Source organism: Anopheles cruzii, chromosome 3 (genome assembly GCF_943734635.1).
Source record: "Anopheles cruzii chromosome 3, idAnoCruzAS_RS32_06, whole genome shotgun sequence".
NCBI classification, from domain to species: domain Eukaryota; kingdom Metazoa; phylum Arthropoda; class Insecta; order Diptera; family Culicidae; genus Anopheles; species Anopheles cruzii.
This window is the reverse complement of record NC_069145.1, coordinates 23,244,749-23,259,892: the sequence shown is the minus strand read 5'-3', so window position 1 is coordinate 23,259,892 and position 15,144 is coordinate 23,244,749. Positions and strand designations below refer to the sequence as shown.

General features: G+C 44.8%; 2 protein-coding genes across 2 annotated transcripts; one reads left to right on the top strand and one right to left on the bottom strand.

Annotated features, from left to right (window-relative positions):
• Positions 1-6,594: 6,594 nt before the first annotated feature.
• On the bottom strand, positions 6,595-7,264 carry LOC128270074 (uncharacterized). The gene is made up of 2 exons (XM_053007480.1): positions 6,801-7,264; positions 6,595-6,736 (listed from the first exon to the last, which is right to left on the bottom strand). The coding sequence occupies exons 1-2, from the start codon at positions 7,262-7,264 to the stop codon at positions 6,595-6,597; spliced, it is 606 nt and encodes a 201-aa protein (XP_052863440.1).
• A 2,135-nt stretch (positions 7,265-9,399) lies between these two features.
• Positions 9,400-10,831, top strand: LOC128270073 (venom protease-like). The gene is made up of 2 exons (XM_053007479.1): positions 9,400-9,633; positions 9,695-10,831. The coding sequence occupies exons 1-2, from the start codon at positions 9,400-9,402 to the stop codon at positions 10,727-10,729; spliced, it is 1,269 nt and encodes a 422-aa protein (XP_052863439.1). The 3' UTR covers positions 10,730-10,831.
• The last annotated feature ends 4,313 nt before the right edge of the window (positions 10,832-15,144 follow it).

Here is a 15,144-nt window from a genome sequence, read left to right as displayed (position 1 = left end):
TTCTCTACGGCGCCGAAATTTTCAGCTTCGGCGGCCAGAGAGTCACTGAACTCCTCGCACCCATTTACAACACTGCAGTTCGGAATATCACTGGAGCCTTCTGCACCAGCCCCACCGACTCCACCCTATGTGAGATAGGATTACTACCCTTCCACCTGATCCTCCTCAAGAAACTAACAGACTCCGCAAGCAGACTCGTAGAAAAAGGCTTCAAACCCAACAACCTCCTCAAAAGAACAAACCAAACACTCTTCGCACTAACAAAACAAAAACTCCCAAAAACAGAAAAACTCTTAAGGCTTGGAACAAGGCCTTGGAACTCAACCCCACCCCAAATAGACTGGACTTTGAAAAACCAAATTCAAAAGAAAAATATAAACATCAAATCCACCCAAACCTACACAAAGAAATCTGTATAAAATATCAAAACCACAAACATATCTACACCGACGGTTCCGTAGACACACCCACAGCAGGTTGTGGAATCCACTCAGACACAGTGGATTGCGCAATCCGACTCCCCGATCACACTTCCATCTTTTCAGCCGAAGCAATAGCCCTCACCATTGCAGCTGAGAGGTACACGAGTGGGGATCAGTTGAATATTATCTTCACTGACTCTGCAAGCGTCCTACAGGCTCTGGAAAAGGGGTCCATAAAAGACCCCTTCATACAACACCTAGAAAACACCCTTCCACAAAACACAACCCTCTGCTGGATCCCAAGCCACGCCGGAATTCAAGGAAATTCAGAAGCCGACAAACTCGCCAACCATGCCAGACTCCTAACCGATCCAAAACAAATAGCTCCCTCTCGAAGGGATGCTTCGAAAATAACCTCCGAAAACATTTCCAATCACTGGCAAAGTGAATGGAATAAAAGCACCCGATTCCTCAGACATATTAAAACCTCCATCCTCCCCTGGACAGACAACACCTCCAGCCAACACCAAAAGATCCTATCTCGGCTTAGGATAGGACACACTAGACTAACACACTCACACATAATAGACAGAACCAGTCAGCCTTTATGTCAGTTCTGTGGAGTTGACATTACAGTAGACCACCTACTAGTGAACTGCTATGGCTACTCCTCAGAAAGATCAATCTGTAAAATAGACCATAATATATCCCAAATCCTCTCCAACCATCCTAACCAAGAACGCAAACTACTAAATTTCCTCAGAAGAACCGGATTATACACCCAAATCTGAATACTTTCAGATAAACCAGCCAGCAACAACTTCAACTGTAGACAACAATAGCCAACAAAGAGACGAATGAAGCCTCGAGCTCAAAGTCTCTATAATATCAACAACAACAACATACCAAGTGTCGCCCCAGCGTTAATTAATAGTCCGTCAATCCCTCTACATTCTTCAGTGAGGTGTATTATAAAGCAAACGCTCCTTATTTTTTACAATGGCCAAACGTTAACTAATACATCAACCAAAGTGCATCAAAATAGTTTCTTGCGAAGCCAATACACAAACTCGAGAGGAGCTTAAAATCTTCAATCAACGTCAAGCGAAACACGAAATACCACTCTAGCGTACTGGGAACAACTTGACCAAGGACGAATCGCAAAGCATTAAGACAACAGCAACACCAGCATTACAATCCCGTACCCTGGCAAGTGAAAAAAACACCATTTACGGTTAGGCAGTCCAAAGAACCAAACGATGGCATAACCATAGCCCAAAACGCTACACGATGCTACCATTCATCAAACGCGTTTCGGAACATCTCTCAAGTTCTTCTCGGTCCTTTTCGCCAAATCAACGATCAGAACGTACCCAAAAATTCATAGCACGATCCCCGTTTTTGTAACGAGCCAAGCAAACGTAGAACATCAATCGCACATGCTAAAAGATCAAGAAACCGTCAGGAAGCCCAACAGAGGCTTCTCTTTCCTTTCCTTTAGCAAAAATATCTTTGGCCAAGCGAACAGAACCACTATGCAAGGTTTCTTTTACCCCGCTTAAGTAATCGACTTAAGTTGTCTTGAAATAATTGGTATTCTCGAAGCTCTTCGCCGTCGTTCGTCTCACCTCCGATGGGAAACCAGTATTTAGCTCTGATTCGGACACCTTCGAAGACGCGGTCACCCAAAAACCGGTGCTATTGGAGGCATTGGAACCATGAGCCAGTTTGCTGCGGTTTCAGTAGCTGTGTTTGGCAAATCGATCGATCGAACCTTGTGACCAGGCGCACTCTTTATCTGTTATACTACTGTCAATCTAGATTCCGGAACTATATGGTGTACGATTTCGAAACCCGCATCAAACGTTACTACACTTGAACCAAGACGAAAAGACCCCAATCTTCTGGTAGAATGGCTTGAAGACCAGTAAATTGAGACATCTCAAAAGCATCGTGAAGCAGGCAAACGATTTTGCATGGTTTATCCATTAACCGCCCGAGGCTTTCAACCGCACTTGGCTTTCAGATTTCCATCATCGGTGAGGTCTACCCACTCTTGGTTGCTACAGCGTAGTCCAACCGTCTCCCGTAAAGCATATCTAAGTCTTCAGCATACTCTTCCCAGATGTGGTCCAGAGGATAGGTTTTTTTTAATTTCGTGCGACGATACAGCATCAGCCTTCGGAGACTACAGCAATACCCAACGGATCCTAAGGAACGCACAGCATTAAAGCATTTTGCATGGACTGGCGAGAAAAGTAAACAAAAGGCATATCGTTTTCGCCATCGTCGTCGCGGTTTTGCTCCGCGATTGGATGTTCGTTATACTTTTCGCGCGATTTTGTGGCCTTCTTTTGGTTTTCTTGCTCATGGCTCGCTAGCAACAACTTTGCAACATTTTGCCTCATGATTTGTTTGCTTGCTTCTCGGATCAACAACCCCCAATCCATGTGGAGTCCAATTCCAGCGAGCGGTGTGTATGGTGACAGCCCAATCCCTTATTGAGGCTAACGATCTTCGGTTTTCTACGTACTCCGAGAGAACCATTAGGAGTCAAAATGTAGCATATAGGTTCACGAACAGACAGACGTTTAGCTGTAGGCCTTTCTGAACACTAAAAACCAAGAAATGCGCCCAAGCCAATCGTGTCCAACGTCTCCAAAATCCTTCAGGCTCAGGATGCCTTAACACCACGAACGGGGGACCTTTAAAAAAAGGATGCGGCAACAGATTTGTATGTTTGTTTAAAATTTGGTCACGTTGCCTTGGGGAGCGGCAACAACTTCCATGCGCCTGTTTTGCCATCAATTCGGGACTTTGGGCAAACCTCGGAGAGCAGAAACGTATATCGAAAACGAAACGACCCGTGCAGCCTCGTGGAAATTGTGGAGCGTACAAGCGATCGACGACATGTTAAGTGATCCATCTACCAGGCACGAACGATGTCTTTGGGGCGATGCACATTTGCCAAACATAAAACTGGAAACATGCTTTTCAAATTTTAAATGGACGGAAGTAGTTGCCCAATGAGCCAGACCGGAGGTCGTAACGATCATCTGGCGAAAAGATGGGAGGTTCTTATAGAAGCTCTGTAACCCAAAGTGGAAACAAAATACTCATTGCAACTCGATTCAAGGTCCCTTGCCTGGCCAGTTTATACATTGCTCATGTATTCCTCATATTGATTGATATAAAAATTGGTACACAGTTGCCGGAAGAAGAAGAGCAAAGGTATTTTGAGCAATACTATTACTGTAGCAAGACAAGGAAATTACTCTAGAAACTGTATGAGACCATCGTTAAAGGTCTCATACATTTTCTTACTCTGTTTTATAAGAATTGGCACTGGTTTCAGTACACTCTGTTTTGTACTGGTTTCAGTAATTAATGAAGTAATACCATGTAATACCTCTCCGATCAAGACAATTAATTTGGAGATAGGAGATGAAACCATATGGAGTCAAATATTCAACTTCGAAAATGTAATCGATTTTGCACGTAAAACCTTGTCTCCGTACATAGAAAAAGTATATTACGCGAGTAAGAGGTCTACTATTCCGGTTTTTCTACGTGGTCAGATTTGTATGTGTGGTTTATGCTAACATTCGTTTGTCGAACTAAAAAACTGGGTTACATTTGCATTCTGCGAATTGCTAACATCGGTCTAAGAACAGTCGTAAAACCATAAGTCAGGAGTATGGAAATGATGTAGTAAAACGCGTTCGCGTAAAAAAAACGCGTCAAAAGTTTTGCATGCAACTGTGAAAATTTACCAAAAAAATATTAAAAGCCCACAGAATGGCGCAACAGCGTTCCACCTGGGGGCCACCTTCCCAGTTGTTACTCCTTTTTTTTGTTTGATGTGTGATGTGTGGGCCCCATTTGTAGGCGATAAACTAGGCGTACTGGCGAAGTCGCGTGAACAACCAATTCCGACCTCCACCAGAGTTGATTTTTTGCTGCTCACACAAATTATTTGCATACAAATCAGAAAGTCACAGCTCCAAAACGCAATCACCCACAAGTGGCTCTTGGCTCTTCTCTGTTGGCGCCGCTTAATGGGACAAACTGAAGGCCTGTGAGGACAAGACCGCGGAACCGTTAACACTGTGTACCCGATAAAAAAGTTGACAAGGTTAATCATCTTACCGTGTTGATCTGGAGCCTTACGATGCCTAAAACTTTGCAAAAAATATACACACCAAAAACGACCGAAATCCGTTACTACCCAAGTATTTTACGAATTGTGGCCGAAAACTTTGTGACAGACTTCCGGATTGGCAGTTTTTGAGCACGTAGGTTACTAGATCCACAGTACACCTTGACGTTGCGAAGAACAGTTTGAAACACTACAGAACTTAACTACATCCGGTTCGTGGTTTGCTATAACTTCACGTGTTTCGCATCTCGCTAAACGCTACGTCTTCATTGTATGTGTGTACATGAGTACACCGATCCGCAGCATCACCGATTCACACGATCGCATCACAGTTCATGTTCGCGTTCTCAATCAGCTGTGATTATTAGAAGTTAGTATTTCCCAGCACTTTACACGATTTAATCGATCGATTTATTATATTGTTCAATGTAGTAAAATACGCCGAGATTGATGCTGCCTCACCGCGCACGTTATCAGAAAACATCTGGCAATCAAACGAATACAACAAACCAACGAAGCAACGAGTGCACACGGACTAAACGAGGCCGGGCGATTAAACATTCCCACACGCGTGGTCCCACTGCCGTAGGTGTGTTAGTGTGTTAGGAACGGAGCCCGTTGCTGCCTCCTCTGACTGGTGCTGACTGTGCAGAGGGCCGTAAAATATTATAAACAAATGTTTTGAGGCACACGTCCATCGATCGCCGAGTGCATTCGCTACATAACGCTCTGCGGGGCGGCAGGAACAAAAGCTAACGACTGTCGCGCGGTACGCGGGCTTCCCGCGGGGCGCAAGGCGGTTGCTGTGTTGGTGTCTGTAATGGCGCACGAGCCCCAACTACCGGTAAAACGCGAATGAAGCATACGGAAAAAGTGGCTCTCGAGCGAGGAACCGGTTTTGTTTACCTTTTGCACCGAACCAGACAATTCATACGGACTGTAGAGATTCGGTCTGTGGTCGTGTGTGCGTGGGTCTTCGAGCCTACATACACAGTACATAACATAAATTGTGAGATTTTATTCTTACAAAATGTAAAATTCAGCACAATCTATTAAACAGGAACATAGTTTGGAAGGTATGTTTTTCCTGTTTCAAACGCATCCAATTTCATAAAAAAGTTATGCGCGTTTCAGTAGATTTATGACGTGTGTCAAAAAAGCAAACAACGAAACAAAGGACCTACATAAATAACTCCCGAACCAAAATCTGGTGCGTTTTATTGAAATTATGGAGGCAGTCTCGTTTTTTATGCTATGCACTGTATGCGTCGCTGTGTACACTCTGTGTTACTCAAATACTAACCCACTCTAGCCCAGTGGGTAAAAACAGAATGGGTACCGCCAAAAGGGTTAACCTGATGATGCTGTTTTCCTTTTTTGTGTTATCTCACTTTGACCGTCCTAGCTAGCTTCCGTCGGAGGTTTAAGTAGTTTTCACCAATAAATAAAAGGCAATGTTGGCATCATGAAATAGGAATTAATATCTTTACTGTGTTTATCGGGTGTTTATTTTTGAAACACCCGATAAAAGTTGAAGCTACGGCACAAACTACTAAACTGCCATCAATTCTCATTGAAATAGTTACCTGGAAAATGATCACCGTTTTGGAGTAAAAGTACACTATTTATTCACGGTTTCTGTACAATATTTAAACGAAAAATTACAATACAAACACTTCCCTTAGCAAATTCATCCTTTTCTATTATATTTCATTAATAACAAAAATACGTTCATAACGTCTCAAAGTTGCTCGAAAGGGTACATTTCAATGTTTCTAAATGTTAATCGTATAACCCTGTTTAGAGCACTAACGCCATCGGACATTCCATGTACATCCGCGTGCAATCAACCCACGATCTGGGTGATATCTTTCAGATGGTGTCGCATAAATCGGATGGAAAATTATTACCAAAAGGAGCTGAGATTTTGACGAGCAGCTAAAGTTGGGTTATGCCAGACATATATTATACTATGTATTAACATGCAATTGATGAGGCCACAGTGCACTCGCTCTATAGTGACAAAGCGGATACACGATCGAGCAACGCCATACCCCACGGGCATCTAGAGTAAAGCCTGGAGCAATCGACGCCGTTGGCACCGTACCGGCGTGCCTTCAGGAACTTCGGGGAAAGTGTATCCGTTCGTTGAGGTCTGAAAGAATTAAACACACTCCAACCGTTTCTTATCTGCACCCGATCGACGCCGTTCTACTCACGTAAATATAACATCCAACAGCTCTCCCACCAGGCCGTTATGCTTGAGGGGGGTGTCCGCGACCTCGCACACCGTTCGCAGCAGACACTCTCGCGCACGGTCCCCTGCCCCAAACGACACCCGCAGCACCTTCTCCAGGGCACTGTACAACTGCTTCCGACTGGACGGATCGGCATACCGGCGGTTCTGGAAAACTGATTCCGGTCGAGGGAAGACAACGTTCGGAGTGATCATATAGTTGGCTTGCAAGTTTACACCACAGTTGAGGCTGCGCTTGAGGGAATGATGAAAATGGACCGGCGCCAGAAACCCAAGCACTATCTTCGCTAAGCCACCGTTCACTGGGAAGCTTAAAAATCGCTTCGGGCGTTCCAATGACAACGGAACGGTGTTGTTGAATGTCGATAATACGGGAACTGCGCACAGCACGAAGAAAGCCAACATGACGACTATATTGCGACACATCTTTGCCACTCGAATGTAGATCGCTATCCCAACACGCCAGCTGTCAGCAGTCGTCTCCACGTTCGAAACGAACTGAACGACAGTAATCGATTCTGCTTAGCAAGTAGTAGTCAGTCCATCTTTACGGACAGGTATCGCCAATCGTCAAGCAATAGAAGAAGCATAAAAACTGCCACACCGCGTTGTCGCGCGTTTGCTAATTAGATGCAGTACATAATTGGAGCAAACTAAGTGACGACCTACTCACCGCGGACGTATGAAACCTTCAGCGAAAAGGGACATCATGCCGGCGATGATTGTTGTCATTAGCTGTTAGCGATGCTCCATTTGAACGATGGATGCGCTTTTTTAGCGAACCTAACTACCGGACCAGTTGACATCTTCATAAGGCGCTCATGGCGAGCAAATTGTACACGAGATTAATGTCAACATCGTTTCACAAAACTTCCGCCCTGTACGCTACGTTTATTGACAAGAAGAATCGAAAGTTGCCTATCGGTCACTTTTGACCTCAAAATATTTTTCGTGGCTTTGAAAAAATGAATTTGTCACATGAAAGTTGGTACTTCATTTGACGCCAACTTAACACGTTTGTCAGAAGTTAATGCAATAAGGACCTAACACTAAGGCAACAATACAATGTAAACACGGCTTCCATTGCGAATGGGACCTAATCGTGGTGTCGGGAAAAGTTTTGCTTGTGGCCATTACAAAATCAAACCAAACATCATTGACCTTTTTCACCGGCGAACACTCCACAGGCGTGTCATACACACAGGTTAGTGCGAAACGAGCCGTACGTGGTTCGTCAAACGCTCAGATGTGGGCAAGTTTGGATTTCTTTTACCGCCATTTGATGGACAGACAAGTTTTTACTTCAAAAGCAAATTAAACAACTCGGAGAAACGTCGTTGCAACGGTCACGAGAAAGTAAATTTTGATTTTATAACAGTTACACTGAAGTATAACAGTTATTGCGTACAAGCTCTCGTAGTTTTGTGGCATGCAAGCTGTAAACAATCAAACAAGTTTGTAGGAAAGTTTTTTATTTTTTTTGTAAATTCGAAGTATCGCATATTTTTTTAATGCGGCGCGAATAAAATGGTTGAAACTTTGCTTCCGTGTGACAAATATTAGTTGATAAAAACTGGCCGAAAAACCATTCAAACTTTACTGTTATAAACAAGCAGGATGCCGCTGTCACTTTCTTCAACTAATTTCATTTGGTCTAGCCTGATATTCTCGATAATGCATTCTTTCCGGTAGAGAGAGCTTCGTCCTATAACGTGGCCTAGCGTTCTTGATTTCGTCAAGTCAACACTGTTTTGTTAGGGTTAGGACCGAAACCTCTAAAACACGGTAAAATCCATTTGTTTTTGGTTTGAAAAGCCACAAACGTTAACTTTCCATGCCTTACCTCTGAGTAGCAAGGTCGAATACATAAAATTCACTCATAAATGATTTCGAAATCATAACAGCATTAGTTTGTTTGCGACACACATTCGCACGCTCATTGAGTTATGATGGCATGATTTGTGTGTCGCAGCTGCCAACTGATTGTTTTGCATAGCTATTGGGTATGTTTAAAAAACTTCCCAGTTAGCATCTATAGTTCACTTTTAAGTCGCCGGCCGATATGTGCAAAACCGGCATGCATCTCTCTCTCTCTCCGGAATGGTCCCTTCCCGGTCACAGTTTGCAAGCTTCTGTCTCACAGCACATTTGCATAACTTCAAGCCCACAGTGAAACCTTCCTCAGCTCCGTTTATCCCGTTATCAGAGTTTCGAAACCGACGTCGAATGGTACAGATCGGAGTTGCTTGCTCGAGCGTCGTTTTCTACTGGAAGCTGCATTCATAACAGCCGACCTGACGAACTTGCCGAGAGATTTGGCCTCATTTTTCTTCCAGTATCAGTTTGTCACATTGACAAAGCGGCCTTTTACCAGATTCACTTTCGGGAGCGATCGCAAGTTGGCCTTGGTTAGGTCTCCACAATCCTGCGCCAATCGTCCCACGCATTAGTGATAAGTGCAAGAGCCATACGTTCGTTGGGGCCAGCATCGCTGCCTGGTTGAATAGCTGGCACCGCGCGGAGGATGCGCTCAGTCTTGTTGGGCGTTCGTGTGGAACTACATGCTCACGGTGTTGCCAATTGCCAGAACGACTTTCGAAACAGCGATGCGTCTGATTCTGATAAGTCTAGCATTGGTCCCATTGGTGTACGGACTGAGTGCCTACCGCAACAAAGACGAAGATCAATCCCTGGACGAAGTGTTCCAATCGATCGCCAAAGAAACTAGTGGCCATCTCGATCTCAACGAGCTCGTGCGCAATCGACGTGCCCCCCAGGAGTCGGGATTTGAAGGGGTAAGTACTTTTCGATAGGGCAGATAGCAAGATAAATTCCATGACCATACTCTTGCTCCAGAAAGCGACCAAACCCGGCAAAGAATGTCGCACCCGAGCCGGAGAGAAAGGGCGCTGTACGCGCTACCAAAACTGCAAGGGCCCCGAGCTGCGGGATAACGTCTGGTCCATTCTGCAGCACCTGTGCGTGATCGAAGGTATCAGTGTCGGTATCTGCTGTCCAGACGTGGTGCAGGAGGGAAACGGACCAGAGTTTTCTGTGCGACTGCCGGCCACGGCCGATTCGTATGATGAAGTTGATGGGCTGGATGGTGGTAATGCGCCGATGGGCCGCGATGCCAACAGTCGCCCGGAGGAGCGTGGTTGCGGCATCTCCACCAAGCAGCTGTCGAAGATATCGGGCGGGCAGCTGGCCGACTCCAACGAATGGCCCTGGATGGTGGCCCTCGTCATGGCGCGCTCTTCTTTCTGCGGTGGCGTTCTGATCACCGATCGGCACGTGCTGACCGCGGCGCACTGCGTGGTAAACCTGAAGCTGGCGAACTTCGTCGTAAGGCTCGGCGAGTACGACTTCAAGGAGTACAACGAGACGCGCTACCGAGACTTCCGTGTGACCGAGATTCGCATTCACTCGGAGTTCGATCAGATTAGCTACGAGAACGACGTGGCCCTGTTGAAGCTTATTCAGCCCTCGTTCTTCAACTCGTACATCTGGCCTATCTGCATGCCGCCGCTCGATGACAGCTGGACCGGTTACCAGGCCGTCGTGATCGGTTGGGGCACCCAGTTCTTTGGCGGACCACACTCGCCCATCCTGATGGAGGTAAAAATACCGATCTGGTCCAACCAGGACTGTCAGGAGGTGTACATCAACCGGATCTACAACACTACATTGTGTGCGGGCGAGTACGAGGGTGGAAAGGACTCGTGCCAGGGTGACAGCGGCGGCCCGCTCATGATCCAGTTGCCCAATCGGCGCTGGGCCGTGGTCGGCATCGTCTCGTGGGGCATTCGCTGTGGCGAACCCAACCATCCCGGTATCTACACCCGTGTCAGCTCTTACATTCGGTGGATCGTCGAAAATGCCGTATTTTAATTTACATATTCCATTGAGCAATAGAAGCGTTAATGCATTTTACTCAATCTTCGCACGAAGACTGGTATCTTCGACAAATTAATAAAGTTTCACCTCAGATAGCATCTGCAGCGTAAGTTCCTTGATGGTTTAAAGATGAACAAAAGATGTGTCTGTTGAAGCAACAGCTTTGGTTTTTTCATAAATTCTTTTTATTGCTCTATTCGGCGCTTTCACGATATAACAGCACGATGACTCTCACAGTTCAGATTTGCTATATTGTATTCACAGATAATTATAACGCTTTTTTTCTACTCTCCTTGTTTAAACTATGCCGATGAATAGCGAAATCCAATTTTGGTGAGACCAAATGTTTCAATGACAGTTGCTGACTTAAGCGTGGCTTATTAGGCCGTTTTTGGGAAAAACTATCTTATTCCCCTGTTATAGATCGGGCAGATTATTGCTTCCTCGTAACACTTAAGACAATGTTTTGCGATAAACCCATTCCCGATCGATAGTAGTCATAAGAATGATGTCATATGAATGATAGAAAACGAAATTTTTTAAAAAGCTTTCAAACTATAATACATAACGGTGATTGGACAACTCCTTAGTGTTAATACGCTGGCATTCGATACCTTGTTGACAAAATGCACACTCTATCCTTCTAAATCTAAAATAGCTTCTCTGTAAATATCGAAGAATCGATTTATTTAGCAAAAGAAATAATATCCATTGTTTGGTTTTGCGAAAAAAAAATTATTTCGACTTGGGGAGCCAAAAAACGATAAAACGGCTGTTTCAAAACGATAGACTCACTTGTAAAAGTCGGTCCTAGTCCAGTCCTACTAACACTAGTTGAATTGTCAAGTAACTGAGTTTTTTAATCTCAGTAGTCTGGCATATTTCCTGTAGTTTATTGGCCATTTGGATCAAAAATGGGTCGTGGAACTCAATTAGGAGAAGGTGAAAGGGGAAAATTGAAGCGTACCATAGTGTTGGGAAGTCAAATGGTGAAATAGCCTCATAACTAAAACGATCTCCAAAGGTTATCAATAATTATTTGAAAGATCGATCGGAAAATGCGATTCGGAAGTCATCTGGACGGCCAAAACGACTTAACTCTCGAGATGAACGAAGAGTAGTTAAAGCTGCGCCTAACACTACGAAAAGTTGTCGGCGTATTAAGAATGAATTCCACATGAATGTTAGCTATGCTACAATCTGGAGAACTCTTAGTTCCTCTGTAAGCATTGCCAGAGAATCAATGAGAAAAATTCCAGCAATGAAGACCCACCACAAAGCAGCAAGATTGCAATTTGCGAACGAGCATATGTCATGGAAAGACGAATGGAATTATGTAAGCTATCGATACATTGAGCTTTCCAATATTTGAGTTTTTTTTTTATTCAGGTCGTTTGGAGTGACGAAAAGAAATTCAATCTCGATGGGCCTGATGGTTTTCGCCACTACTGGCGAGATTTGAGACGGGAACCTCGCTTTTTTAGACGACGGAATTATGGCGGAGGTTCCATCATGGTATGGGGTGCGTTTGGCAGCCAAGCTAAATGTGATTTAGCAATAGTTCCTTCACGAATGAACAGTGAAGGTTACATAGCCATTCTGGAGAGTAATTTGAAGCCATACCTGCATCGTTTCAACCACCACCCGCTAATTTTCCAGCAGGATAATGCAACTGTCCATGCAAGTAGAGCAACAAAAGCTTACTTGGAACATTTGGGAGTGAATTTAATGACCTGGCTGGCTGTTTCTCCAGACCTCAACCCTATTGAGAATGTTTGGGGAATTCTAATTCGAGGGATCTATGCGGATGGCAAGCAGTACGAAAACTTACAGACGCTTGAAGTGGCGATTAGAAATGCTTGGCGTTCCCTGTCGATGAACGTGCTAAAGAACCTATCCGAAAGTATGCCAAAAAGGATATTTCAAGTAATAAATCGTAGTGGAGAGGCCACTGATTATTCAAACATCATAATTGTTATTCATTTTTACTGGGTGGCCGTATTTTCTTGAATAATACATAATGATGCTATCGTTTTGAAACAGCCGTTTTATCGTTTTTTGGCTCCCCAAGTCAAAATAATTTTTTTTTCGCAAAACCAAACAATGGATCTTTTGCTAAATAAATCGATTCTTCATCTTCGAAAAATCGGTTCAGCGTTTTATCTTAGCCTCAGTCTGAAAAAACGGGTGATTCTATCATTAGGAAAAGCAGTGTACTTCAAAAATCGGATACTCGGAAAAGCGAAGAACCGACCCAGGTGGAAGCATCATAAAAAGACGGTCAAAGTGTCAGTGTCGTTCGAACTTTCACCTCGTTTCCCAAACCCAGCGCACTAGTTGGTGGAGAATTATGGCGTGGCAATTGCTCTAACACATTTGCACCGTGCTGCGCCTTCGCACGCGATCCTTTTTCCCATCAAAACTGAGCATTAATTTCACTGGCAAAACAGTGCCCAGAGTTGGTGCGAAACAATTGCACCCTCGCGCAGGTGTGAAAGTTGGGCCCACCACTATCTCCAAGGTATCGATTCAAACGTTGCACGTGATCGGTGCACTCCGTGCCGACGTGCAGAGCTTTATGAGGACTCGAAAATGGATCCAACGCGCGGGTGATAACTATTTCTTCCTTTGCTTTTGCATATTAAAAATGATGGCTCATGTTGGTAACATCGGCAGCCGGAGTTGGTGAAGATGGCCGGCGAAGCATTCGGTCTCAGCTCTACCAAGCAATGGCACAGTTTCGAGCCTGGTTGTTCTGTCGTGACAGAGGCCCATTACGACACGTTCCGTGAGCGTAGCGCAAGGTGCTGAAAGTGAATTTTTACTGTACGGTGCTCCGATTCACACCCTGCCTGGTTGTTCGGAACTGCGTTCCTGGGGCAAATGAAATATCATAAATGGACATCTAAATTGCTTCGTTGGTAGTCGTTCAAGGTGAGCCCGATTAAATGGCTCTCGCTGCCAAGCGCGAAGTTATGGGATGCTTTATTGTAGCCAGCGCTAAACCGTTGTAAGCTTTGACGACCGATTGTTAGCGAAAATCTAGGATACATTTTGCTTTCATAACTGAGCATATGAACATCCAACAGCCATCAACTTTTTCGTAAAGGTGCCCCGTTTGCTGGAAACTTTTGAAAAACAAATTGCGCTTTGATTGACAGGTTCACCGACACTTCGCTTGTTTCTCGATTCGCTAGCTTGAGCAAGCCTACAACATTCAATCATCGATCCGCCGACACACACACGGGGCCCGGAAATGGACCAACCGGTGCTGATTGAATTTACTGCAACCGTACGTGAAGGTCAAACTCGACAGCATCTGCAGCCAGTTGAAACCTGGGCATGGGTGCCCGTTAAGCAATTTGTAAAATAATGGTTGAATAACAACTATAGTCACAGTATCAGCACAACGTACCTTCCCAAGTTATGATATGAAAAGTTTTTGCCTTAATCCTGTTTCACCTTTTCCCAGCAGCATGTCTGCGAGACTGTACCGACTGGCCGGAAGCACGACCAACAGCGGGGTAACAAAGGGGTGGTAACAATTTAGTTTTGCCCACGTGGCGCTCGTGGATAGTTGTGCACGTGGGCTTCGGTTTGATTGAAAAGCTAATTTACGATATCCCTATTTCCCGGGGGCGAGGCCGCTGGTGTTTTGAGAATAATAACTTCAGCGAAGTCGGAAGCCATACCTTTACTCCTTCACGTATGATTGAAAAATAGACGAAGAGAATTTTATACGCCTTTCCTTTACTACTGTGTTGCTTTCAAATTAAACTGTTCGAATAAAAAATAAGCAAAGTATCATGCGCCTCCATCAACGAGTTCCATTCACAATTCTGTGTACAAGGATAGTTGAACCAACGCTCCTTTTCTCATCGTCCGAAAACCGGTTTTGAGACATAGCGTTAAACAAATTGTTTTGAAGTCCATGTCTATTGTTTGAAGCCGTCACTTCAAAATGATTGGCGTTCCTAGAGTGGCCGCAGGACACCATCCAATTTGGCTAGCGATGGGAATGCGATGCCAACGAACCGTGTTGATAAAATACCCCGAGTGTAAATTGTATCATTACAGGTCGATTCGGGTTGGCTACCACGGATGCAAATTTGGATAGATACTTTGCAAATACTTGGCTCCCGCGAGCGGAGTTCCTGGCGCGCGCCTTCCCGACTTGGGGCCGATCGTGCCCAAACTCACCACGTCAATCATTTTCATCGATTTATTGCCAAGCCATTTATTTTCGAGTGCTGTTTTGCGGCACGATACGATATCAGAATAACGCTCCAGTGCCATTCAAAGCCAATATAAACTGACACTTGAGCTATTGAATTCGTTGGCACTTCCCGAGGGTTCCAACCTGCCGGTCGGTCGGTCGAGGGCTCCGCAAGCGGCTCATTTTTGTTTTA

What these genes read in the sequence shown, in the direction of transcription:
- LOC128270074 (XM_053007480.1), bottom strand. Translation starts at nt 7,264, where the DNA reads ATGTGTCGCAATATAGTCGTCATGTTGGCTTTCTTCGTGCTGTGCGCA. An exon ending in CTGTTGGATGTTATATTTAC is followed by an intron (nt 6,737 to 6,800) that starts GTGAGTAGAACG and finishes TAATTCTTTCAG; the next exon opens with ACCTCAACGAACGGATACAC.
- LOC128270073 (XM_053007479.1), top strand. Translation starts at nt 9,400, where the DNA reads ATGCTCACGGTGTTGCCAATTGCCAGAACGACTTTCGAAACAGCGATG. An exon ending in AGGAGTCGGGATTTGAAGGG is followed by an intron (nt 9,634 to 9,694) that starts GTAAGTACTTTT and finishes CTCTTGCTCCAG; the next exon opens with AAAGCGACCAAACCCGGCAA.